This window comes from Anopheles ziemanni, chromosome 3, assembly GCF_943734765.1.
Source record: "Anopheles ziemanni chromosome 3, idAnoZiCoDA_A2_x.2, whole genome shotgun sequence".
NCBI classification, from domain to species: Eukaryota; Metazoa; Arthropoda; class Insecta; order Diptera; family Culicidae; genus Anopheles; species Anopheles ziemanni.
Window position 1 is genome coordinate 3116857 of NC_080706.1, and position 26736 is coordinate 3143592.

The following is a 26736-nucleotide window of genomic DNA, read 5'->3' on the forward strand; positions in this document are numbered from 1 at the left end:
TGACGTTTGTGACGCAGAAGTGAAAATAAATCGTCAAGCTCTGATTATTTGATAAACACACCACCGCCACTTGGAGATTGATGGAGCTCCCTCGCTTGTCACCGAACGGCGTGTCTTCAGGTCCGCCTTTCGCTTCGAACGCTCGAACAGCTCCAGTTTCCGATCGGCTCCAAACATACAACAGCCCGGGCGGCCCCACCAATTATGAGTGGCACCGCTTTTCCTCGCTTTTCTCGATGTTTGCCACTTCTGCTTGTTTGCCTCGGGAGCGCTTTTCCTTTTCCCCCAGCGGCAGCTCCCAGTGTGGGTTTTGGGCGCGATAAAAGGTGCTTTTCCTAGTAGTTAGTAGATCGATTTCTAATCCATCAAAATCCAAGACACTAAAGCACACACACGCGTACACACTAACACGCACTAATGCACACGCAGGATTGTCGGAGTCGAGCGACGCCTGGGAAATCGGATCTCTCGCCTTCGGACGAACCGGTCATCTTTGCAGGATGAAAACAAACAACATGTTGCTCGTATCGGTTTTGTTGGTTGGTCGGTTGGCTACTCCTGCCTCCTCTGGATTCCTGTGGCCGGGTGGCAAATGACAAGAGAGAGAGAAAACAGATACAGATGGTGAAGAAACGTACGAAGGAAAGCGCAAGGAGATATCTTGTTCGGTCAAAGCGTGCGCACCGCCGCTACATTGCCAATCTCCCATTACCCGTTACAATCTAATTGTTATCTCTTCTTTCATCCCCTGATCTTCATCCCTTAGATATGTGTGTGCATGTGTGTGAGTGTGTGTGTCTAGTTGAGTTTGAACGAGCGTTCGCGAAAGTCATCGGTGACGTTGGACACAACAGGAGAGGAGCGCTTTTTTTTTCGAGGGGCGAACACTCAAATCAAGGCATAGGAGTTGGAGCTCCACCACCCAGCACCAACACCTGTTTTCACCCCAAAACATACCGCCTCGTAAATGTTCAATAGCATCGCGAACGGGGTGGGGGAAGAGCCACCGCGCGAGGCCTTAAGTTTCACTTTTATTTGGAAAGTATCGCCTTGAATTCATTTATTTATCTCGCGTTGCTTTTTTCCAGCGCGAAACGCCGGAATTCCTGGAGCATGAGTGTGTTGCCTCTTTCTTTTTCATCCTGCGGCACGTATGTAATATCTTTCGCCGACTCACACACCACTGTTACGTTATGTAGTTATCTCCGTCCGTGACCGTGTCCGCCCGGCGATCCCCCTTTGGCCGGTTGTCGTCGTCTTCGTCTTCGTCGTGAAAGTGATGAACCTGACGGACCTCGCGCGGTTCGATCGAGCATATCTCATCATATCGCCGGCGGGAGGAGAGAGGATGCCGGGCTTTTGGGGGATTTTTTTATCAATTCCGACGACACATTACTTATGCCATACCACGTGTCGCGGCGTGTAGGCTTTTCCCTTTTTTTCCTCCCCCCACTTCAGTTTCAACTTACGGTGGCTCTCACCTTTTGTGGTGGTGTCGGGTCTTTTTTTTTCTCTTCTTCTTCAAACAGCCAGACACTGACCCATAAAAGGGTGCGAGTGTTACGTGACCCCGGGAAAGTCGAGCCGGGAGTTTTGGAGAACTTTTTCCATTCACTTCACTGGAAACGCTTGCGATCGAAAACTCCAGCTCGAGCTCGGGGGAAAGAAAACGGAACGGAACGGAGCAGATCTGCAAAATAGCACTGCTAGGCAGATTAAAATCATCTTCCGTTAGGGGGAAAATGATTATGGGTTGAATATTCATCGGGAACGAAATTGAACCCCGGACCCGAAAGCGTCCACCGAATCAGCACACGATACAAATTTTAATTTTTAATAAGACATTTTTATCGAGACAATATGATATCGTCGAGTTCATTTAGGTAGTTTTCGAATGTTATCATCGAATTGGATACTGTAGCTTCCAAATGCACAAGCTCTCAATACATAATGAATGGCTTTCAAAAATTTGATATGCCTACAGTGAAGTGAAATATATCTTATCTTTGAGGGACATGTTGTGACTGATAAAAACTTAGAGGCGTCCAACGTTCAGCACGCAACGTTCATCAGCTGTGAAATGTTAATTAGACTCCACAAATAAACCGCTGACACGCTCCGGGCGAAAGCTCCCCGCCGTGCGGGAATTGATTATTAACAAGCGATCCCCAGCACACCCAGCTAATGGATTTTCCAACTGGATCGGGAAAGTTGCCCCTTCAAAACGGCGAAGAAAACTACCCGGCCGGTATCTGAGGCCTGCCTTGCATTTATCCATTTTTCGTGCCTTTTCCCATTGTTAAACGAATGCACCTCGGCCGCCTGCAAACAGGACGGGAAAACGGGTGGCTTTTGGGGGTACATTTTCCTCCTGGCTTTGCTCAACGCAGATTGCGCCATCTTGAACACGTGGCCGGAACACGTTGGCTTTCTGCAACGGTTTGCATTCGTTTGGGGATGCTTCCTTCCTCCCACGCGGCCCATTGCTCTTGGGGAACAGTACACTCTCCCCCCCCCCCCCCCCCCCTTTCAAGCACACACACACACGCACTCATGGACGCTCGATCGGTTCCAGGTTTTAACGTCTCGCGATGCCGTAATTATATTCACAGCAAACCCCTCGTTTCTTTTTCTTTCTCACTTTCTATTTTTTGTACGGAAACCGGGGAGAGCCCGCGGGAATGTTACATAGGATCGGAATCAACTAACGGCTGGTCTCACGCCACTTATGTTTACCCCCCTTCCGACACTACGACTGATCTCCAGAGGTTCCAGTTCGTACGATGACGAAACACGATCACATTGGGAATGTCACCGGCAAGCGAAGGTTTTGTCACACCATTTTACTTATCCTTCTTAAGTTCTGCTTGTTCTTCGTATTTTAAATGAAATGTGTTGTTTATTACTAAGTTCTATATTATCTCATCACAGTCCAACTATTACTTTTAGTTATAAATTGTTAATTAAATCTTTTTCTACTTTCAACACTGCGTGCATAAGTGGTGTAAAAATGTAACATACTTTTTGAAAGGCCACCGGGAAAACACTTTGGCCTCGGCTCGGGCAGAAACACGTCTGGTTTTCGTCTGCCTCTTCGTATGGATTGTATTGGGTTTTTATCCGTTTTGCTTCACTTCTGTCCACTTCTTTTCAACTGTTTCGCGCAATATAGGTGTAGAGTATTTTTCACTGGTACAAAAATAACACTATTTTGGGTTCGGCTGGGTTTTGTTAACTTTAGCTGGTTTCAAACTGGGTTTTTTTTTGAGTTTTTCGTTGTGATTTTTCAAAGTCAAATTTATGCTCCAAAATGGATTCTTCACCGGAGTCGGCAGTCCGTTCGAAGGGCGGATCGAATCCGGACCGGAATTCCGTTTTCCTTGGCCTTTTGCCTTTGAGTTCGGGGGGGTGGGAAAGCGCAGCGAATCCTTTTCCTTCGTCGTTTTGCGCTTCGAGCTCTTCGTTGTGCGTCGCGTGGAACGCTCAGATTGATACTGATTCGAGTCCGCGTGCGCCAACCGGCAAACCCAAGCCCGGCCATCTGCGAACGGGCTGCCCCAAACGAAGGTGGGGACGGATCGCTTTTCCTTTGCCTCCCGATGGTACCCGGTGGGGAGGGAAGGGAAATTAAAAGTCTCGTAAAGACGAAACCGAAGCCGGTCGGGCGTAACGGGGCTCGCGTCGTGACGCGAGTGAGAGAGCGTGAGCGCACAACGTACGTACGGCTCGTAATACGTAATAACGAGGGAAATGGCAACGAGGAAAAAGTGCATCCCCGATTTTCGGGCGGAGAGGAAACGAAGGGCCACGCGGATCGGCGGGATCGCAAAGAGAAAGATAGCGAAGCCAGTGCACGGCGATTGGGGCAGGTTTGGGGTTGAGCCGCGCCGGGTGATCGTCGCCCGAAATCGTGAGGAAACGAAGAAAAATACACAACCCCCGGAGGGGAAACGGAGGCTGGGCCCCGGTGAGCACGCGGAGAAAGCGCCATAGTTGTGCGCGGCCAGAAAGCATGGCACATGTGACTTTTTTAGGGGAGAACAAGGTAAAAGCCACCATAAGAAACTTCGATGCAATAGTTGTTAAATTACAACAAGAAATGTAAGATGTACACAAATAATCTATTGAAGTGAAGAGAAAGCAGTAATTATAATTAAAATCAATCTGAAATAGAAGGCTTTTTAAAGTACATTTTGTATGTTTAACATGTACTATATTTCTCAAAATTAATCTTTCTTTAAGGTGCATTCGTTTAACCCTTTCAGGACCGTAAGCTATTCAAGACTAAAATTGGCAATACAACAGAATACTTTAGTTATTTGGGGTGTAAAATAAGAGAATATCACCAGACAAATCTAGCGGTATGTGTAGGTTTTTTAAAATTTCATGGGAAATATTTTTCCCAATGAACCATAAAAGTTAATAAATGACCAGTATAGTTATGATATCGGAATTTATTTTATTTGCTTTCCACTACAATTTACATAATCAAAATTCTAAAAAAAGATCTTAGCCATTTCTATAAAAACATAATAAATTCATCAAGTTCCCAAATACTAAGTTTTTGTTGTTGGTTGAACGCACGAATGGGTTGGTTTTGGAGCAATTAATTTTGATAGTTCTTTTTTGTTTATTCGTTCGGAAAGACATTTGCCGCCTTTGACATAATGTTTTCTTTGATGTTTCGTTTCAAAAGTATCGTTTTGATAATAGTTGAACAAACAGTAATGAGTTTTGTAGATGGGAAAAATATTTCCCTTGGTCGTGAAAGGGTTAAATTACAAATATAGTTGATAACACAAGTTCAAAAATATGCTTACACCAAAAGAAGTATGTTTACATTTTTATTGAATTGTTTATACATTCCTGCTGTCAACATAAAACTTGTTCAGGTTGTGAAGATCATTTTTTCCCGTCCTTCCCCTATCAGACTCAGTGACGAGATCGAGAGCGAGCGCGAGTTGAAGAAAGTTGCCTCAGAAGCGAGGAGTTGGAATAAGAAGAGCAAGCACCGACACCGGATCGAAATGAACGCTTGTGACTTCCGAAAGAGGCCTTTCTTTGCTTTCTTCTGCCGGCTCCGCTTCTTGGTGGTGGTGTTGTTAGTGGTGTGGTAGCTTTTCGCGCAGTTCGCGGCCACGACGTTGGCTTTTTACCTCACCTCAGCACCTGATTCGCATTATGCAACGCAGCCGTGTCTTGCAATGCAAAATTGACGCGACCGCGCCGGACGCGCTGTTTGCTGGCCAGCATTCCTTCCGGTTTTCGTTTTTCCCCCATCTCGTCGTCGCTTCCCTTGAGTAGCAGCTCGTTTGAATATTGATAGAAAACCCGCCGTGGCCACCGACTAATGATATCATTTGCGCCCGGGGATCGATGGGAAGAAGCAGGGCTGTTTTTCGACAGGTTTCATAATGGATGGTTATTTTCGATTTTGAGGATGCTGCCACCAATCGGCGCGGAAGGAATCGTTCATTTACAGGTGGACCATAAAAAAAAACAACGCTCCCGATCGACAATCATCAAAGTGTGGGCTCGTGTTATGGTGCGTTTACAGCCTGACCCTAATTTAGGAAAACCACTTCCTGCGTTTAGGCGCGACAATAAACACAAACAAGGTGTGGTAAGGGTGTTATTTTAAGGGTGCATTTTCGGGAGTCCATCCTCGGCGCGGACCGTTTCAACATCGTTGATAACATTAATCTTTCCCGACGCTCCATGATAAGCGTTAAAGAAAGTTAATTATGTGAATATCTTTAATGTGTGCCACTTAGTTTAACAGATGGGTTTGCTTGATGGAGTTTGAGTGTGTGTGACTGTTTGTGCGTCGATTTCTTTATTAAACCCGAACCAACAACAGGTGCCGTTTTGCATGCATTATCGAGTGTTATTTGTTCGGATCTTTTGCATACTTTAACCGTCGTCGGTTATTTATTACCCAATCCTTCCCAGATCTCCCTCGATGGAATAAACAATTTCTCCGGTAAAGTCATCCACCCCAATGTAACCAATTAAACACGGATAACGTACAAACAATCACGTTTTCATGTTCATCATTTTATTAAGCACGATGCAGTTGGCGGTTGCAGACGGTGAAGATGCTGCGCCTCGGCGACTTTCGCTTCGGTCGGTGGCTTACTCGTGCTCGTCTCGAGTGTCCTGATCGCAGGTGCGTTGCAGCCGGTCGCACTCTCCGCTCCGGATGATGCGGAAGACTTCCTCCAGGCCGAGCCGCGCGAGCACGTCCGACGGTGTCCTGGGCAGGAGAAGACGAAGCGTTTAAGCGAGAAATAAGGGCAGTGAAAGTGATGAGTTCGATGAGCAAATCCGAAACCGCAACCGGCCTCAGGATGGATCGATAGCGGGGAGGGGCGAAAGGGATTGGGGAGCGGGGAAAAAGAAATTGCATAGAGTCATAAAATCAAAACGTAAAACCCACAACGGGTTAAGGTGGCAGGGATACATTCCAGCGCATTCCCCGTTGCCCGGCGGACAATCGCGCCTCGAGACACACGAAGAGTTCGGCATGAGTTTCTCGCGTAAAGGGGGGGTGACAGTTGAGCCGCCGATTAGTACTCCGCACCGTACACTTACTCGCTGGCGATCTTCCACAGCGTCCGGTGCAGTGCGTCCGAGTCGGGCAGCATTCCTTGGCGGGCGAGCTGGCACAGCAGCTTCCAGTCGCATCCCTGGAGTTGGCCGGTGGCGTCCGGCAGCCGGTTGCTGCCATCGAACCCTTCACCGGCCGACCGGTCCACGTCGCGCTCGAGGGCCGCCAGCTTGTGGAAGAGCTTGACCAGCGCCACCGGATCGGTGCCGAGGCCTCGTGCGGCCAACAGCATGCGGGCCGTATCCGGTCCAAGGCTTCGCTGGCGTATTCCGCCGGTCGTTGGTCCAGCTCCACTGATTGGGGTTGGCGTTTGCAGCTGAATCGGTGGCCTAACATGAAACGAGCCAATGGTAGGTAGGACTTCAAATACCCGTGAAGAAAGTATGGATAAAATAGTTATATCTAATGGTATCGTCCAGTATAATAGTTACATCCAATGGCAAAGTATTGATAGAACCAATCCCTTATAATTCATCCCATGTCAATGAAGATAATTTCTTTAGAAACCCATAAATCTCTCCACCGTTATGACAGACAGGTACTAGAGATTCGTGACAGAAGTTTTTTTTAGCAGAATTTAGAAGAACATCCGTCAGTCCTCAGTAGACATTGGTCAGAATTTGTAATACGCAAAGACAATCAACAGACAGGTCGGGTCAAAGCTGTTTTTTGTTGCGCCACAGTTGGTTAAAAAAGTGTTTACAAAAATTTCCAGCATACTTGTGGGAGATCTCCGCCAAAATCTTTGCGAAATAGGTAATGGGTAATTCTAGATCACAGTTTCTAGATAGAAACTGTTCTTTTGAGTGAAATCATGGGCTTTGGATCCTTTTGCTCGCTGTGATTGCCAAAATTAAGTGTGTTGGTCTGCCTTATACCCAGTCTTCCTCCAGAACATATTTCGAACGCCTCAACTCTTTGTTCCGTTGATGAAACATACCAAATTTGCAGTTTTACCCCACTTTCTTCGCTGTTCGTGAGAAGTAAACAAAATTTTAACCAACTGTCAAAAATGTTCCCACGGTTTTCGGTTCGTTACATGGTATGTTGCAACCTGTATGTTAATTGACTTTGGTAATACGCCATCCCAATGAAGTACCAATGAATACTTGATCCATAGAAGTTATTATTCAAAATCAGCCAGAAAACCGGACCTCTTGTAACGAAACTCTCGTCTCGTAAGCCCTAAACGGGCAGGCATGGCTAACAAGGTCGTTACGCCAAAAAGAAGAAGAAGAAGAAGAAGAAACTCAATATCTGTAGAAAGTACGAAGCGAATTAACGCGAGCTGTAGTACTCACCAAAGTTATACCTCTGTCTTGTAATCTGCAATACTTGAAACAACCCTGGACATTAATATCTCATGTGAACCCCAGAAACAATTCATCATCCGGGTGCGGAGTGTATCCAATCCAAAAATGTCATCTGCATCGGAAACCCCTTTCCGTCTCGAATTCCTTCCCCAAACTCCGAACGGCGGAACTCCAAACCATAGATTATGTTGCCTGGGCTATCTCTCCCACTCTTATGCGCGGGAAATGCCGGCTACTACCGGGTCACAGCCGGCGGCTAACTAACGCAACCTCAGTGCAACCTCGAAATACCATCGGATACACGTCATTGGCCCACCGGTGGTCGTGGGAGCCGCTTAAAGCCCCCCATTAGCCACGGCCGATGCAGCCGAGCTTGCCGTGGCCGAGAATAGGTGAAATCTCCACGCGCCATTGCACCGACCCACCACTTGGGTGGAGGGACGTGGTTCACGCGGTTCATTCATCTTTCATAACTGATGTAACACATGGCAAACTGCGCGCGAGAGGCGTTGACGAAGAAAAGCGACGGCGAAAAAGTCCGCATGCACCGCGCACCGCGCTCCTTTCTCCGTACCTTTCTTCCCTTCGATTCGGTACCTGGTGGGGGAGGGGGGTGGGGGCACCCTCCGGACGGCTCTAAAAACACGTTTTCACTTTCGATGAACAAAATCGTTACTGTTGCGCCTCGTTTTGGGGGGACTCGAAGAAACTGAGCGAGCAGACCTCTGAGAGAGATCTCTGTTTACTGCTTCTTTCTTTTCTCGCTTTTCCGCAGTTGCTCCTCGATTCCCCCCTTTTTCTCCGGGCCATCATGTTGTGCCATTTCTTTTTCGTAGCCTAGACTTTTTGCGCATTGTTTCGTCAATTTTCACCTTTTCTTTCGAACACGCTCAAATCAAACCTCTGCTCCCAAACCTACACCTCGTAATCGTTTCGGAACCCGGCGCACCGTCAGCTGTTTCCCTTCGATGCAATTCGTCCCCGTGAAAGACCCTCCCGCCTCCCAGGGGAGTTTTCGCCCTCCAAACAGAGTTTCCCCATTACGACATCCCAACACTTACTGCGTGGCGTTCGGGTTGATGTAGACGACCTGCGGCGTGAGAACCGATATCAGCAGCCCGATCGGGATGGCCGCACTCAGCACGTGGATGATTTTCTTCCAGGGCGACACGTTACTGCCGGCGAAAGTCGGAAAAGTCGCGAAAAGCAAGGTAATTAGTTTGACATTTGAACGTTCTTCTTTTTAAAGGCCGGCGGAAAGGAAAGCGCGTTGTGTGTTACCTTTTCAAGTGGCCATCCTCCTTGCCGATCAGCTTCAGGTCGGTGGAGCCGTTCGGCTGCTCTTCGCCACCAAGGCCAGTTTCGGAACTGTTCCCGCCGGTGACGACGTTGGTGGACACCGTTCCTCCTTCGCTACTGAAAGGGGTTGGACTGGAGGTGCCTTCGACGCCGGGTGTCCGATCGAACGAGTACGGATGGTTTTTCACCGTTGGGTGCGTAAAGTAGTACTTGCCAAAGTACGGCTGCTGCAGCTGTTGCTCTTCAACCGAACCGGTGGAGGAAGCCTCACCACCAGCGCTGGCGGAGGAAGAAAATGGCGTCGCTAGGGGGTTTCCTTTAACGCCGGCCGGTGGCGTTTCCTCGCTTGCGCCGTCGTTGTCGTCCTCCGGAATCCACTTCCACTTTCCCTTCGGCGAGGGAAACGTCGGAACGGGCCGGGCATCCTGTGGAAAGTGTACCACGTTGGGCTCCCGGTGCCGATGCCAGGTGCCAGGGAATTTACGATCCCATTTCCCCGACGACTCTCGGTCTACGGCGGGTCTAGTCGCAGGTGCCTTCGCCGGGCTCGTGTAGGTCGCCGGTCCGTAGCCGGCGTACCACTTGGAGTCGCCCTCCGTCAACGGTCCGCTCGGGTAGGGTGCATCAACCACTCCACCGACGCTGGTCGGCATGAAGTTTCCTTGTGAGTTTTCCTCGTTGAAGAACGGTACCACCTCGGGTGACGGGATGAACTCCTTCGTAAACTGTCCCTCGGAACTGATGTCACATTGGATTAGCATTAGCCAGCATCGTTTACGTAGCTGCTTACCCTTGATCGCGCTGGAAGTGGCTCGAGTTCCTCTGCAGCACCGCACTCGCGTACAGCTGGCGCTTCCGGTAGCTCGATATTTGATGCTGGCCCGAACGATCGTGTACGATCGCAGAATTACTGCCGGCGAGACGATGGAATCGAAGAAAGCAAATAAATAATTCCATTCGGACACGTGGAAAGCATCTAGAAAACCGAACGCTATACGCCAATTAAGATAGGCAGAGATTTGTCAGCAAAAAGGGAAAAAAAGGGAAAAAGGGAAAAAGGGAAAAAGGGTTCCCCTGGCGCGAAAGCGACTCGCAAGCAAAAAGGGCACCGAAGCGCGAACGAACACAATTGTAACGGAACAGGTATGTGCGTACGTTTCGTTTTCTTTCCCCCCCCCCCCCCCCCCGTTTATTTTTGGCTGCCGGGGTTTTTCTTTTCCTTCTTCTTCCCCTTCGTCGAGAGCGCCGCTGCTCGGCCTGCTGAGATAAGAGTGAAAGTGTATCACTTTCTTTAAAGCTTCACTTTGCGCTTGATGTCTCCTCTGCTCGCGACTTTGGGTGGTGGAATGTTGGGGAAGGGGGGAGGCATACGGGCACGTGCACGCAAGAAAAGGAGTACGATGATGCGATGCGACGCAATCCATTTAGCGCACCGCACGTGTGAGTGTGTGTGTGTTTTTGATGTGATCTTCCGCGATCGTCCATTTGGGTGCGTTTCGTCGCTTATCCTCCCGTTGATGTCTTTCGTCTTGGCACACACGCGGAAGTCGTTTGTAGTGTTTGGGATTCTTTAACTCCAAGTGCGCACACGTAACGTTTCCTTCCTCGAGCGTTTTGGCCAAACAAACAATGCGTAATATTTTCGAGTACGAAAGGAAGATACTCTCGAGATATTTTTCTTAGTGGCTCTTACAGTGCTCCGAACAACAATGTTATGGCATAACTGTTATGTTTACTGACGTGAACTTTACTCATTAATCGTAAAGAAAGCTGCTCTTAGTTATCCAAAAAGTAACTGGATGTTTTTCTTCTCTTTAATTTGCTTCTAAAAATGTCAAACGTACCTCAAGCTTTCATTAGTAGAATTCCAAAGATATATGCATGATTTGCTCTCTTTTGTAGAGATCTCGTCTAATAATAATAGCTCCGGAGTCTAACCCTTTCACGACCAAGGGAAATATTTTTCCCATCTACAAAACTCGTTACTGTTTGTTCAAATATTATCAAAACGATACTTTTGAAACGAAAACATTATGTCAAAGGCGGCAAATGTCTTTCCGAACGAATAAACAAAAAAGAACTATCAAAATTAATTGCTCCAAAACCAAACCATTCGTTCGTTCAACCAACAACAACAACTTAGTATTTGGGAACTTGATGAATTTATTATGTTTTTATAGAAATGGCTAAGATCTTGTTTTTAGAATTTTTAATATGTAATTTGTATTGGAAAGCAAATAAAAAGAAATTCCGATATCATCACTATTCTCCTGATTTATTACTTTTATGGTTCATAGGGAAAAATATTTCCCATGAAATTATAAATTAAAAACCTACCCAGACTGCTAGGTTTTTCTGGTGATATTCTCTTATTTTTCACCCCAAATAGCCAAAATATTGTGTTGTATTGCCAATTTTAGTCTTGAATAGCTTACGGTCCTGAAAGGGCCAAGACTATACTACACAAAAATGAATCTATGGATGATAAGAGATTAAAAGACTTCTCTTGCAAGTGGAGTAAAATTTTAGATGCTACTCAAAGATACGTACGCTGCTCTAAAGGACGAAAGCCCCGCCGGGGTCCGACTGCTGGCCGCCGGGGTCGATGGACCGGAAGCGAGGCTCGATAGCGATGTTGTTGTGGTTGTAGCGGGAGCCTCTGTTTCCGTCGTTGCTGATGACGCTGTCGGAATGTTCGCCCCGGAATGCTGCCGATGATTGCTGGGAAATGCGGTGGTGGTGTAATTATCGGTGCCCCCGGGCGGAAGTGCTGGCGGTGGGTCATTTACATCGCGCTCGTCGGCCATTGCCGTCGTGGGGGGCGGCCCGGTACTGACATTTAGGCGGAGGTGCGCTCCGATTGGACCCTCGTTGACTTCCTCGTGCACCTCGATCGTTTGCCCGCTCGGCACAAGCAGCGATAGGAGACACCACGCCAGCTCGCAGAGCAGCAACTTCCGGACACGATGCATCATGATGAGTATGAAGCACACACACGCACGCACAAGTGTTAAACCATAGCACCCCTGGCCGAGTCCTTTGGAGAACTTTTCTTCGACTTTGTCAACCCAACTTCACCGTCACTGTACGATTAAGAGCATCGCAACGCATTCGGCGGGATTTTATAAAGGCCCACGTCGAAAAGATGCTACCCTTGAGTGAGCAAAAACAGAAGCCAACGGTAGCGAGTGATCGTAAGAGCATAATGTCCCTGTGGATGCACTCGAAGGACTCGGTTCGCCATTGTTTCGCGCCGGGTGAGTTGCATCATTGTTTCACATCACACCGTCACCGTCCGTGGTGCATCAATTGTCGCACGTGCGTTCGGTCGGGACCAAACCCATTTTGCGTCCAAACATTGGGTGTATAACAAAGTTATGAGTTAGATTTTAAGGTACAAACCTTTGCTACCAAAAATGGGTTGTATGTTTAAAATCAGCAATAGAAATCATTCCCTAAGATGAATTACTTTCACTAGCAACTACTTCGGACATAACAAAATCCCACTTAAAGGTAAATAATGCCCCATCTTCAGTACATAAACCTATTTGTAAACCTACTCGTCGCTTCACGCAGTGCGCCGCTCGGAAAAACAAACGAAACCGCGCGATTACGATTTGAATATCACCATCTGCGTTCCATTCACGGATTCTCCGTTCGCCCGGATTAAATCATCGGCATCAGCCAACACCAGGGTGACGAGTCTTGTTGGCCGCCCGCCGCGGTTTTGACAAATTGTTTCTACGAAAACCAGTTCCTCGATCGCCGCGAAAGGGGGGGCAATTTGAGCGGAAAAAAGGGAAAAAGCGTTGCCTTCCGAGCCGAAGGCACGCATTATTGCATTCCGTTAATAGCTTCGCGATGAAAGTGAAGCACACGATCGCCGGTTCAGCCGTTCGGCCCGAAAGGAGCCCTTACCCTTTTCTGGTGCTGCCGCCGGGTGGAAAGCTATCATTACCGAGGGAAAAGTAAACCGACGCGCCCTAATGAGCCCTGCTCGTACGGAAAGCCACCGGACTGACACCTACTCGTCAGGCGGTGGCCGAAGCGGATCGACAGCTGAACCCCGCGACAAGGGGGCGTTTGTTGACTTTAGCTCCCGAGGGGCGTCGAGCCTCGGACGGACACGGCGGTTTCCGGCGAAATTGTTAGCATGTCACCCGAGCGTATTTCTCACGCATATTTCTCCAGGTAATTATCCTCCCTGGGGGGGTTGGCGAAGGGATGCTGGGGATGGAGCGCGAAGGGTGCTGGGGAGCCATTTGTTTCGTAATAGCTAATCGGACGCGTTAGGTCTCTCACACGTGGGCTCAGCCTCCGCGTGGCCATTAGGGCCACCCCTGAGGGTGACATTCCGTCTGCCGAATCGTGCCGGCGTTTTTTCCTGTTTTCTGTCGTTTATTTCATCTTCGATGGGTCGTAAAAGTAGTAACACATCCATTTTCCGGTTCTATTGATTGCTTTCGTGTCGCAAGCAACGCGACGGAGTGAAAGTTACGCGGAATTCCGTTTTTTTTCGTTCCTTCTTTTGTTCATGATTGTTTATTGCCCGCCCGGCGGTGTTCGATAAGGGTTCGATTGCAGATCGATACTTACGGCATCTTCATCCGAGGACGCGCTGGTCGCCGGTGCCGGATAGTTCAGGATGATTTATGCACTATCGCGCCAGCTTCAAGCCACACGGTTAATTCGTTATTTGATGTACAAGGCATAGCTTTTTTGACGAAATAAATTCAATATTCTGAGCACAACCAGGGAAAATATCGTTTTCTGTTTGAAAATCCATGGGATAATCAGCATTCAAGCACCAATTACCGGGAACTCGAACAATGTACGAAATTAAAGAAATATTTAAATAGATCATTTCAATGCACTTCTTTTCCTGATATTTACTAAATCATGATTAATTTTAACTATTTCGATTCACGGAATACCAGTCAACGATCAGAGGTTATTTTTCGAAAAACCAATAAGATCCTCCTATTATTTAAACATTTATGTTTCATCTTTGACACCAAATTCGTAAAATTCGCAAAATGCTCGAAATTCGTCTTGATTTCATTTAAACCTTTACAAATTTTAATTCCGCAAGCATAGAACTGTTCAACGACCTTTTTAAACGGAGGCCTGTGATTGGTCGGCCCGAACCGGTCGAAATAACCGGTTCTCCAAAACGGACCACCAGATGACGCTAGTGAGGCCACCAGATGGCGCCAGGAGTATTTACGGCATAACCGGTTCGCTGGGAACAGACCCCGGTGATTTACGATTTGTGACCTTATTATGACCTTCAAGAACCGTTTTGGAGAACCGGTTATTTTGACCGGTTCGATGACCTTCAGTCCCGGACCCGCGTGATTTATGACCTTGAAGAACCGTTTTGTGCAAAACCCCACGCTAGAGGACGCTCTCAATTCCCGGTTTGCCCAAGATGTAGACAGATGGCACAAGGTACAGAAAACACAATTTTGGTTTGAAATTTTGAATTTTTAATTATTTTTCCGTTTGTTTCAAACGATTTCTTTTGTGAAGTGTTGCTATTAATTAATTAAATTCTGTATTCTTTTTCAACGCTTGTATTCTTTTCAACGTATACGCTTTGAGCACTGCTCGATATTGGTCACTGATTTCGCGTCTTCAAAGCACACGTGTTAGATCGATTATCGTTTTCGCAACACGTTGATTTGTGAATGGGGTAGGATCCAACGCCTGCTGAAGGTTACCATAGGCTCTCCTCCTCAATACGTTCGCGACGTACAGAGCGGTAACTAGTCGCCTGAATATCCAAACTTGGGTACCCGGGGAAACCCACCCCCTAAAGCGGATGGGTGGCAGAGCTGATTTGAGAGGGGGAATGGACTGCTAAGTCCCCGAACGTCTGTTCCCCATGTAAAGGGTGGCTGTCTGTCCTGGACTTGTAAGCCACCCCTTGTATAATTGCAATGAAAATTCACCATAATCAAGGACCGATTTGGAGCAATCATGCCAGACCTGCGCGACGGATAAAGGACTACAGGTCTCTTATCTCACCCAGGAGTACAAGAACACTCACAGAGGAAGTGAGCTCGGTCAACGACAGGATGTACAGGTTGAAGATACGTGATCGCTTGTACAACCTAAGCATTATAAATGTCCACAGGCCGTACTTTGGAAGCAGTGATGATGACAAGGACGCCTTATATACGCAGTTCGAGAGGGAGTACGATCGCTGGATTGGAAGCTTTAGTGTCCACCAGCCTGATTATGGCTCCGGCTCATAAACTTCGCATCCTCGAGTCACATGAACATCCGTAGCACATTCTACCAGTATATACTCGTGGAGTTAGGAATCACAAGATTCCTTGAATTACTTCAAATATTTGTTGTACTCTTAAAGCTTGTAGCAATCTCTTTTCGAATGATATCTACTCAGGTCATGCTTTCAAATTTGCATTTCGGTACGTTCACCTGATACAGTTAAAATCTCGTGCTTTAATCAATTAACAAGCAAACACTCGAACCGTAGGACAGTATGGAATTTATCAGTGAAAGCATAACCGAACCACTCTCCACGCAATGCCACCTTCCGTCCCGCCATAAGTGAATTGTTTGGCAAAGATTGTCACCTTTAAAACCATCGTTCCATGTCCGATCCGATTTGACGCCCACGACACGACGAAAGGGCCCCCTCGAAGGGCCCGCGACGAGAGACACCGCTCATTCAGATGCACAAACACGCTGTTTACGCTTCAAAAGCGCAAGAGTGAGAGCAGGAGCACTTTTCCCTAAGAATGGGGGAATTTTTCAACCATAAACAAATTGGCCCCAAAAATTCCCTCAAAAACAAACATGCACAGAAACCCCGGTGGGTTCACCGTTAAACGGGAAATGTTTGTTTCCTGATCATCTATTTTTCCTGTTCTCATTTTCTTTCTCTATTTCCCGGCACTGCTGTGTCATCACTGTAAACCGCGTGGTTAGCGTACAAAACCCGAACCAGGAGCAAAGGTCAATGAATGGTTCCGTTTTTGGGTTAAGACTGAGGTTCCCTGAGTCTGGCGGTCCTTCGGAGCCGTGGGCACCTTTCATCACTCAATCTTTTACGAGCCGCGTGTAACGTTCTGTTTTCCCGCGTTGCTTTCACCTTTACCGACGACGACGACGTCGGTACGCCCTTCGGGATTATCGGTCCCCAAAGGCGGGCAGGCGCAGGCGGTACCAGCGAAAGATTGGAAATTAGTCTCCCCAATCCCTGCGAGCTTCGGGCGTTCCCCAGCCGCGGATCGCTGAGGTGAGCGCTTTCTTTCTTTCTCCTTTTTTAAGCTCGAAACCGAAGACGCAGTGTGTTCGGTGCGCGTCAACGCTCGTCGTCAGCGAGACTTCGAGCAAGTCATGCGCGGTCACGGCGGGGCTGGTTTGCTGCTGGATGCAATTTTCTTGGGCTCACGGCGAAGGAGGCGGTTTTCTTTCGAGGCGCCACGTACCAACCAACACACACTGACACACAGACACACACGCATCCACATGCGACGGGGCGAGAGAAATGGCACCATGACGCGTCGGGAGAAACATGTCGCTGAATTGTCACACCGCACTCCATAGGGGGCTGGTTTTTCCCTTTTTTCCAACCCCGGGGGCCGAGCACAGTGGAGCGTGCGGCCAACAAACCAACTATATTAGTAGGACAACCAGTCTCTACCGCTTCAGTCGGCTTGCTGTGATGTGCCAGTATTGATTAGATTCGACAACGACGACGACGACGACGCACCAAGAGACCGAGTCGTTATTTTCCCTTCTGCAAGTGTTCAGAGTGGAGTGCCGTGTGGAAAACGGTCGAGTTCTACAGCCCTGGTGCAACGATGGGCAAAGTTTGGCGAAGCGCTTGGTGGTGTTGTGTGCTGTGGACATGCCTATCCGGTGTCGGAATGCTCCGCGGAGAAACGATTCATTTTACCAACTCGCCAAAGTTGATCATGGCCTCGAAGAACTACACCACGTACGAGCTTGAAGTGCCCGGTTCGAAACCGATCACGATCATCGAAGCAACCGAACCGTTGGCAGGGAGCAATCAGAGATTAGACACGTTTCCGTCCGATCCACAGTTACTGCGCGTTGGGCCGGCATCGACGACAAGCTTCCGGACGAGCACGGGAATTAGTGTTGCCCGACCGCACGGAGAAGTGGACGACCAACCTCCGGTGGGAGGGGGAGCAAACAGCAGCAGCCGGAAAACGCTCTACTCGCCGGAGCTGTTGAACAAGTTCCTCAAGGAGTACTCCGAGAAGCTGCGCAATGCGGATTCACTCACGAGGAAGCGCCTCAACGAGATCACGATGACCAACAACGTTAACCAGCAGCAGCTGGAGAAGGACAAAGTGGATGAACCGAACCATGAGTACCAGTATCGAAGTAAGGTGCAAGATCAGCAGCAACGTCCTCAGAATGAAAGCTCCGTCGAAGGTTCCCCGGAGGATGAAGCGAAGCTGGAAGATGAGTTTGTGTTTGATGATACACACGAGCGACATGTGATGATGAGCTCCGGGAGTAGTAATAAGCGTTGGTATCAGGAACCACCCGGAGGCGCCTATCCCCCACAGCACGGTGGAGGTCAAAAAAACCATCCTTGGAATGTGAAGGACGGCTGGGTGACGTTGGAAGCGGTTCCGTGGTCGGAGAGCAAGGTTTCCAAATGGCACGCGGCCTCAGTGTCGGAGGTGAATAAACATCATGGATCGAGCAAGGGTCAGTATCCTCCAAACCAGAGCTTGGGGAACTACTGGAGCGATGAGAGCGTCGAAGAGGCGTCAAAGTATAAACCAGCCGTGCCGTCACCGAGTTCTATCGGGTCCTCGAGTTACTACCAGTCTGTGGATGGTCCAGGAGCTGATGAGTATGTTTCGCCATATGGTGGAAAAAGGCAGCCAACGAACCGATTGCCTACACCCGAATCCTTATATAACCGCCGACGGCCAGCTCACAATGAACGTCCAGACGATGATCGTGGAAGTCGTCCCTCGTCTCATCAATCGCAGGACGGTTGGTTCGAGCATCAACTCCAGTCAAGTCCGTACGACACGATGAAGGCATACCACGACCAGAGCTCGTCGGTGGGATCCCCAAACCGAGACATCATCACCGACGGTCGTCCCGCCAACTTCCCGAAGTACGCCCAGGATCACCCAGCGCACCCGGGATACGGTGGGGTAACCAGTTCTCCCCCGCAGAACCTTCGCGGACGACCCGTTTCCTATCCGGACAATGGAAACGGCGAGTGGGTACTCATCTCCACCACCAAGGGCTATCAGTATCCGAAGCGACGCCATGGACAGCGAGCGATCACCTTCACCCCGGCCACCTCCACCAGTCACCAGACGGTGAAGTTGACGGTATTGCCGATGAAAAATGCCGTCGACATGACCACCTCCCACAACGGGCTTATCGAGGTGTCCTCCTCCACGCAGACGGTGGAGGATGCCGTCAAGCAGCAAAAGAACAAGAACAAAAACAAACGACAACAACCGACGCCAACGCCGGTCATCCCAAAGAGGAAGAAACATGCATCAGCAGTAGGTCAAGCCGTGGCAGCAAACACCTACTCTGTGATGCGTCGAGATGCAGCGCAGGATAGCTCAGCCGTGCTGGCTGCAGTGAGCGCAGGTATGGTACCGGCCACGATGGCCATATTGGCACCGATGGTTCTCGGGAGGAAGAAAAAATAAATACCGACATGAAAGGGAGAGCAGTACAACAGAAGTCGACAAAACGTTGTAAACTCAGTGAGAGATGAAATTATTTATTTATTCCATAGTACGTAAAGGTAGTATAAATAAACTCGTTTGGATAAAAAAATTGATCTCGTGAACGAACCACACACCGCGTCGACATGAGCATCACGAAGATCGCACACAGGGATTCCTTACGAAGGGCGGTCCTAACACCCCGAGAGACCGTCAAAGTGAATCCGAGGAACATCCTCCATCACGTATCATCACCACATTATAATTTAATAACCATACCTTCATGTCATCATCCATTTGTTTTGTTTTTAATTGTTATATTCCTTCGTTAGACTATCCTGAATGGGTTGTAAATAAATGCCTTAAAACAACTGCTTATTTGTTTGTTTCGGATAACATCCTAGCGTGTAACACGAAAGGGAAAGAATCGACGAACAACAATCGATATACCGAACCACTTTTCCTTTCCATCAATAGTACGTTCGACGAATCCAAGGAGCCATTGGGCAGCAGTCAGAAAACTATGATACGTGGGTGCCTTTGATTTGATTTGAGCCATTCAAGGCCTACTGTGCTGAAAATTGTTTGAACCAGTTCATCACCACCACTCTTCTATTTGGGGATGGAGGTACTACAAGATCAGAAGAGAGCTCTCGGAAATACGATCGTCCAGCCCGTCCCGAGCCAGTCGATCGAGATCGGATCGAGAATCCTATCCTCAATCTCATAGGAAAGGTTCAGAACCTGTGTGAGGTGGGATTGTGCTCTGTAACTAATGCTGTCGACGGTGTTCGTTGGTTGGGTTGTGCGGGGGGTGTTGGAAGTGATTCTGTACACCATTTAGGTACCGCTGGAAGTCCATCGTGACGTGCTGGAGGAAGTGGATGCCCATAGCCACCTTCCGCTCGACGGTGTTGCGTATAAAGTCTCCCCAGGTGTACCGGTGTCCATCGCCCCCGGTCGTAACTGCGGTCGTCGTTTCCATCTCCCCCGTGCTATCGGTGGTCGCGTCCGTCACCTCTTCCGATGCAGTGGCCGGCGATGATGCACCTTCTACTACCACAGAGGAATCATCCTTTACACGATCTTCATCCACATCGATCTCGTTGTCAAAGTCGGCGTCGTCCACCTGCACGTCGCGCTTCCGGCGTGGACCATGTTCCGGCACGGACCCATACATATCCATACCGTCCGCACCGTAGCTGCTTCCAACGACGTAATGTGCGTGATGTTCGGGACTGTGCTCCGCCGAGTAGGCTTCCGGATGTGGCATCATCTCGTGTTCGGGCTCAACGATGGGATCTGCCGCTGCCGCCGGTGCGGCTTCCGGCGTCGACAAAGGAGCACTTGGGGTCGGAATGGTTGTGCTACTCGTAGACGGCACATAGGTCGAGCTATAGACAGGTGCTGGCTGGCGAGTAGCTGCCTCGATCGCAACCGATCTCGTCGGGTAGTACGGAGTCGGTGGAGTGTTGTAGTAGAATTCGTTCTGAGACTTTGCCTGACTCGGCTGCACCTGCGCCTGCCGGTTGATGTTCGTGTACATCGTCTCGGGGGCACTCTGGCCATTCGGTGCTCCAGCGTAAGCCCGGTTACGGTACGTAATGTGCGGGTACTTGTTAGCCGAATAAGGCTGCACATGGTAGTACTGATGACCGGTACGAACCGGCTGTTGAGTGCGTCGCCGGACGGCATTATTACGGTAGTACGCACGATCCGGCATACCCGCGATCAGCTTCCCAAACACATCCTCTTCGTTCTGCCCATCCGGACCGGCGTACTCTTCGTAGTTCGAATAGTACAAATCATCCTTACGATCATCGGAACGTCTCAGAGCTCCCAACGGACTTCCAAGGAAGTACGAAGCCAATCCAGCGGCCATGACCAACCCTACCAGACCAACGCCGACCGTTGGCATAACCTCGCGCGAAAGGTAGTTGATGATTTGCGTCGACACGGGTTTGTTTTTGTTCGCGGCCGGCTTCTTCTCTCCGGGCACTCCGTCCTTTACCTCGGGCTTGCGGTTCTTCTTGTTGGCCGGTTTCTTTTTCGTGCCTGCTGGCGATTTGGCGTTAGGTTTCCTCGTCGGTTTCTTCCCTTTAGCGATGGCAGCTGGCGCCGTCTTCGCTGGGGAGCGATCCTCTGGCAGATCGAACAGTGCGTCCTTCGGTTCCATGATCAAGAAAGTGGATGATTCCACCGAGCTGTCCTCGGTGACGGCCGCAGCTAGATCGTTGGCCACCGTCGATGGGCTCTGCTCCGTAATGACCATCTCTGTCGTCGTCGTCGTCGTCGTGGTAGTGGTCGGCTTGGGAGTTGTAGTCGTGGTAGTCGTTGTGGTCGTTGTTACTGGCGGCTTTTTCACCTTCTTCACGATGACCGGCTTGAGGGTGGTCGTGGCAACCTTCAGCTTAGGCGTTGGTTTGTTAAACTTGTCCTTCTTCTCCTCGGAACCAGTGGAAGTTGAAGGGGTCGTCGTTCGCGCAACACGTGGAGTCGTCGTAGGCATAATGCGTCGAGTTGTTGGTTGATACCGCTTGGTAGCAATTGGCTTGGCCGTGGTCGTACTGGTTGTGGTTGTCGTCGTGGACTTCGCTATCGGTGCCTTACGTGTGGTGCTCGTGGAGTCACCCTGTAGCTCGCTCGAGTCGCTTCCGGACAGTAGCACCCATGTCGAAAGGCCTTCCCGTGGAGTGGTCGTCCTCGGGAGCACCCGTTCCGTGGCACGATGCAGCTCGTTCTGGTACTCCTCGTCCGTCATCGGTTCCGCAACTCCCGCATGTCCTGAATAGCGATCAAAGAGTGTTAGTTGATCGTTCGCTTTCGCCTCGCCCGAGGCAACACCCGCGTTAGCAGGTTGGGGCCGGATCGTCTTCGCCGAGGAGTGGCCGGATGCGGCACTAGCACCCCCCGTCAGCACCTTCGTGCTCGTGGACACCACGAAGCCCGACGTGCCGATCTTCGTTTTCAGCAGCTCGGGTCGCTTGAAGGAGTGAAGGCTGCAATGAGAAGAGGGTAGATATATTTCTAGAACACCACGAAACTGGGCACGGATCCTAGGGGAGCATTTATTTGCGAACATCTTCGATCATCTACCAGCTATAAGGCATGCACAGGCTACCAGCTACCACAATTTTAAACGCTAAAAGAAACATAAACAGGACAGGCGGGAGGAAGAGGAACATGCAAGTGAAGAGAAAGTGTTGCAATTGACGCCACTAAACGTTCTAACAGTACATCTGCTTTTGTACAGCAAGAAAAAACATCGATCAGGTGTGGGTTAAAGAACGTTCTCATTTTATTGGTTTGTTAGTCACGGCCGGTTACGGTTTGCCCGGAAGAGGGTTGGTTGCCTATTAGCAGAACAAGCTACGATCTCCGTTACATGCAGTAGAAGCTAGCAGCACATGCACATTATACACACATTACTTAAACCTAGAGACTGTAGCAAATACAGGTAGCCGAGCTGGCCAGGAAGGTACGACGGAGAAACGAATAAACGGCGGAACATAAGTATCATAGTACTAACTAATGGTTTACATCTCTCTCTTTATCTCTCTCTACACACCTGTCGGCTATTTTCCAGTTCGCGGTTGTACAAGAATGAAATAAATTAACTGAAATCGAGCTCGATCCTCCGGGTTTTCCATCACGCTCCCCTATTTCTTTTTCCGTTCCGCGTTAGCTTTCCCTATCCTTCACGCACCTCGGACTACAAATTATCACGCTGTTAATGTACAAATCTACACTACGTTCGAATGTTTATCCTACAAATACTTTACTGTAACCACAACTGCGAGCATTAAAAACGTAATACGGTCTGCAAACTAACCCTCCAACTCCCTTTCTCTCCCCCATCTCTTCCCCACGTTGGGGTGAAAGTGGCGAACCCTTAGGGATCCTCGATCCCGATTCCTCCGCAAACGAGGCTCGCGGCCCACGCGCCCACAAGACGATCATCTCCGTGGTCCGCGATTGTCAATTGACGCTTTCACATCGATCGAACCACCGTGGCATCAACCTTTTGGTTGTTGATTTTCCCCCCGTTCGTAGGATAATTACCTCAAACGCGTCGGACAAAATTACGATCATCATCATCCCATCGCGCGCCATCAACCCTCTTGTGCGTGCGCTTCTGTTGACTCTTTGTATTATATTGCACTTAGTGTTCCCGGGGAGGGTGGGGTACTGATTGGTTGAACCATTAAAGGAGCTGCGTTCGTTAAACAAATCAATTATTGTTTTCCCTCGTTTCTCCGTTTCGTTTCCATTTCGACATCTTGCTCAACAAAAATAACGTTACTTTGCTTAGCCTTAGCGAACGAACAACTTACGGGGCAACATTCTACGATCTAAAGTAAACCAAGTTCTCTGATCTCGTGGTAGATCTTCGGCGATCGAGATACCGAACACAAGACTTATAAGATCATATTCTTTACACAACACAGTTTACTTTTGTATTATCGTCTGCTTTAAATCAAGTGGTTCGTTGATAAGAAAACATTGTACCGTTTGAGGTTTCGAACGTTTACATTTCGCTAGCGTTTTCCTTGGCAAGATTTCCCCAACTCAGCATAAGCGAACAATGCAGATGAAGAACACAGAAAGATGTGCATGATGAGGCGAAATTGGTTGGGAGAGTATTTTAAGCAAAGTTTTTGGTGTTTCGATATGAGATAAGCAAGACAATGCTAGATCGCTGAGGCTGGTGTTCGCTAGTGGTGCTAGTGAAATGTATTAGAAAACAACTTGATCGTCATGCAATGCAACATGCAGGCCCCGCATACACGCAACTCCACCTACGTCCTAACCGCTTGGAGGGAATTAATGTTTTCGGATCATGCACTATATGATGCTATATGCTATAGATTACACTAGATCTATGCGCTACTATGTCTAGGTCATGCTCTACTATCTAATGATTGCTGGGTTGTATGGTTATTCACTAATCGCTAGCGCTAATACTAATGGTTATACCACCCGATCGGTCTATCCATCTATCACCACATAGAGAGGGAAAGAAGGGGGGGTTGAGTTTGGGACAGCTATTGTAAAAAAAAAAAAAGAAAACACCGCCAACGATCGGAGGAGCTTCCCGTGCGCGCCCGGACGAACTCTTGGTGGGGTGGGGTGAAGATTTGGCACAGCGTCCGAGTTCCGAGTTCGAGGGTTCGACTCATCGCGCGACACTGGCCGACGGCTGCTGGAAGCGGTAGGGATCATTCTTGCGGGGAACGGTTCGCGTTTTCCCGTGGCGCATACTTCGCCGATCGTAGTCCCACCCAACCGGGATGGCCGGACTGTGGTCGTGGTCGACCCAGGAGTACCGAACCGGTGGTCTGGGCCTCGAGACAGGTCGGCGCGTCCAGTGGTAGGATACGGAGGGTTTCTTCTGCACCAACACCGTGGTGGTGTAGTGTTTGACCGGCGCAGGGTAGTAGGACTTGTACATGTACATACCGGCCGCAAGGGTGCCGACGAGCATGGCAAGCACCGGAAGGCTGGTCAGTCCCAGCACGAACATGTTCATCGGTGTCATGGCGGACAGGGCGGCTAGCATTCCTACGAGGGCGTGCGAAACGTCGGGTAGGATGGCCCCGAGCCCGTTTGACGAATCGTGACCGTGGGATGGTTTACCGGGTTTAACTTTGTGCTTGTTGCCATTTGAAGCGATCCCGTTGCCAATGGTTGCCGCTGGATTACCTGCACCTCCGAGTCGTACTGGTGGCCGAATGATGTTACCCACGATGTTACTGATCGGAGTGTTCAGCAGAGCGGGAGCTACCGGGGGTGGGAACAGAGCCGGTACGACCGGTGCCACCGGATTGATCGCCAAAGGAGTTGCTCCGGCGGCCAGGGGAGCCGCCAGGGCAACGTCACTCGCAACGGCTACTGGAGCGGCGGCTGACTGTGGAGCGGCTGCTAACGCTCCAGCAGCACCGACGGCGGACAGAACGACCGGCGCAAGTGCAGCCGAACCAACTCCTGGGCCCGTTTTGGTGAGATCCCCTTGCTTCGTTGGACTTGGGTTTTCCGTTTCCGGATTGATCGCTATCTGGATCTCATTACATCCCTGCTTCCCGTTGACGGAAATGTTGATTTCATTACAATCCGAAACCGCATCCGTCACCGACTCACCTTTAAGGTTGCCCGCTTCATCGTAAGGATTTGCCTCGGCGACATCGTCGTACGGATCCCATGGTCCAAAGTTTTGCTGACCATACGGATCGAACTCACTCGAATAAACCGGATCGGGGCGATCCGGATCGGCCTGGGGTTGCTTCACCGGATTGGGAGTGGTTGCCGTGGGCTTGATGACGATCTTGATTTTGTTCTTTTTCTTTTGCTTCTTTTGGTTCTTCGTTCCCGAGCCACCGACCGGTAGCAGTGCATCGTTGCTGATCGGTCCCGGACCCACCTGGTACACATCGTCCGGTACGTTCGTCTCGAGAATCTCCGGTGATCCACCAAAGTTGGTCACATACTGAGTGCCAGAGTGAGTTACGATCGACACAGGCCCCGGAGTCACTCCAAAGTTGGAGTAAACCTGGCTCACCGGTCGCAGAAAACTCACTGGCGGCGTACTGTACTCCACGTTAAACACATCCGACGTCTTATCCGACCACTTGGTCATGATCTTCTGTATAACCGGCTTCCGTTTCTGCCCCAATCCATCCCCTACCGTCGTCGGTCCTCCGTACTGTTCCGTCTTCACCGGATAGACGTACGTTTTCTCCGGCGGATCCCAGCTCCCCGATCCGGGATACCCCCCAAAACCCGACCCCCAGGGCGACACGGACCGTAACGTGTTTTGCTCCTCCGATCCCGCCTCCGTCTCCGGCGGTGGTGGTGGTGGTTGTGGTGGCACAGAGTGGCCCTGCAGGTTGGCCAGGTTTTTTAGTAGAAACTCCTTAATTAAACTATCGCTAGAGAGGCCATCGTTAGTAGTTTGGTACCTGGGTTGGTGGGTGGAGGTGCTTCCGGCGGTACTTGTGGTGCCGCTTCCGCTGGTCGGTGTCGTTCCGGTGGACAGCTTTTCCGTGCTGGTCTGGCTGACGGCTGCCGGTTGGCTCGACAAGAGGGTACTCGTCTCGACGCTCTCCTCGACGATTTCCAGCGGGTTGCTGCGGCGCCGAAGGTAGATCGGTTCCAGAAGGTTCGGCCGGGCCAGTGCTGGACTTACTAGCAAAAGTGCTAGCGCACATACTGTTAACGATTGCATTTCTACAAGAAGAGAATGAATGAGAGAATGGAAAATGCGTTCAGACAAGATCAGCTCTTAACCTAAATAAGTTCTTCTTGCAAAATATGACTAGCCATTTCTCAAAAAGATGCAAGACCGTAATACCTCCAATTTTGCATAACAATCACGCATCGATTAATTAACACAACCCGAGAAGAATACCGACACGAACGCCAATGGATCGTTTACGACAGTGGAATAAGCGAGATTAATTAACATCCCCGCTGGGTGATGAATTAGCCGATCACGTCATCGACCCGTCCGAAAATGTTAACTGTATCGTCTCCTTCGTCCACCTAAATTATGTCACCCATTTCCGGCGCACATATCGGGCAGGACAATCACCCCTTCCGTGGTCGTAACCCCGTTTCTTCTTCTAGCACTTCACTAGCCGCAACGTCGACCTTAACGGGTATCGACGAATCGGGGTTCCACGCCCGGCCCGGGATGGAATGTGCTAACCATTTTGCTGCACGATTCTCCGTAAAAGAGTTGCTTTCCTCGGACTCCAAAGGGTTTGTTTGACCAAACAACAATAGAGCAACAAACTCAGCA

The 26736-nt window shown here is 49.5% G+C and overlaps 3 protein-coding genes across 3 annotated transcripts; 1 reads left to right on the plus strand and 2 right to left on the minus strand.

Annotated features, from left to right (window-relative positions):
• Positions 1-6135: 6135 nt before the first annotated feature.
• On the minus strand, positions 6136-12197 carry LOC131289228 (uncharacterized). The gene is made up of 7 exons (XM_058318440.1): positions 11773-12197; positions 10013-10132; positions 9501-9960; positions 9205-9455; positions 8985-9098; positions 6595-6939; positions 6136-6256 (listed from the first exon to the last, which is right to left on the minus strand). The coding sequence occupies exons 1-7, from the start codon at positions 12195-12197 to the stop codon at positions 6136-6138; spliced, it is 1836 nt and encodes a 611-aa protein (XP_058174423.1).
• Positions 12198-17060: 4863 nt separating this feature from the next.
• Positions 17061-18920, plus strand: LOC131289232 (uncharacterized). Its single transcript, XM_058318444.1, has one exon. It carries the CDS (start codon positions 17061-17063, stop codon positions 18918-18920), a length of 1860 nt encoding a protein of 619 aa, XP_058174427.1.
• Positions 18921-19710: 790 nt separating this feature from the next.
• Positions 19711-26160, minus strand: LOC131289237 (rho GTPase-activating protein gacJ-like). The gene is made up of 2 exons (XM_058318450.1): positions 25895-26160; positions 19711-21937 (listed from the first exon to the last, which is right to left on the minus strand). The coding sequence occupies exons 1-2, from the start codon at positions 26158-26160 to the stop codon at positions 19711-19713; spliced, it is 2493 nt and encodes an 830-aa protein (XP_058174433.1).
• Positions 26161-26736: the final 576 nt, after the last annotated feature.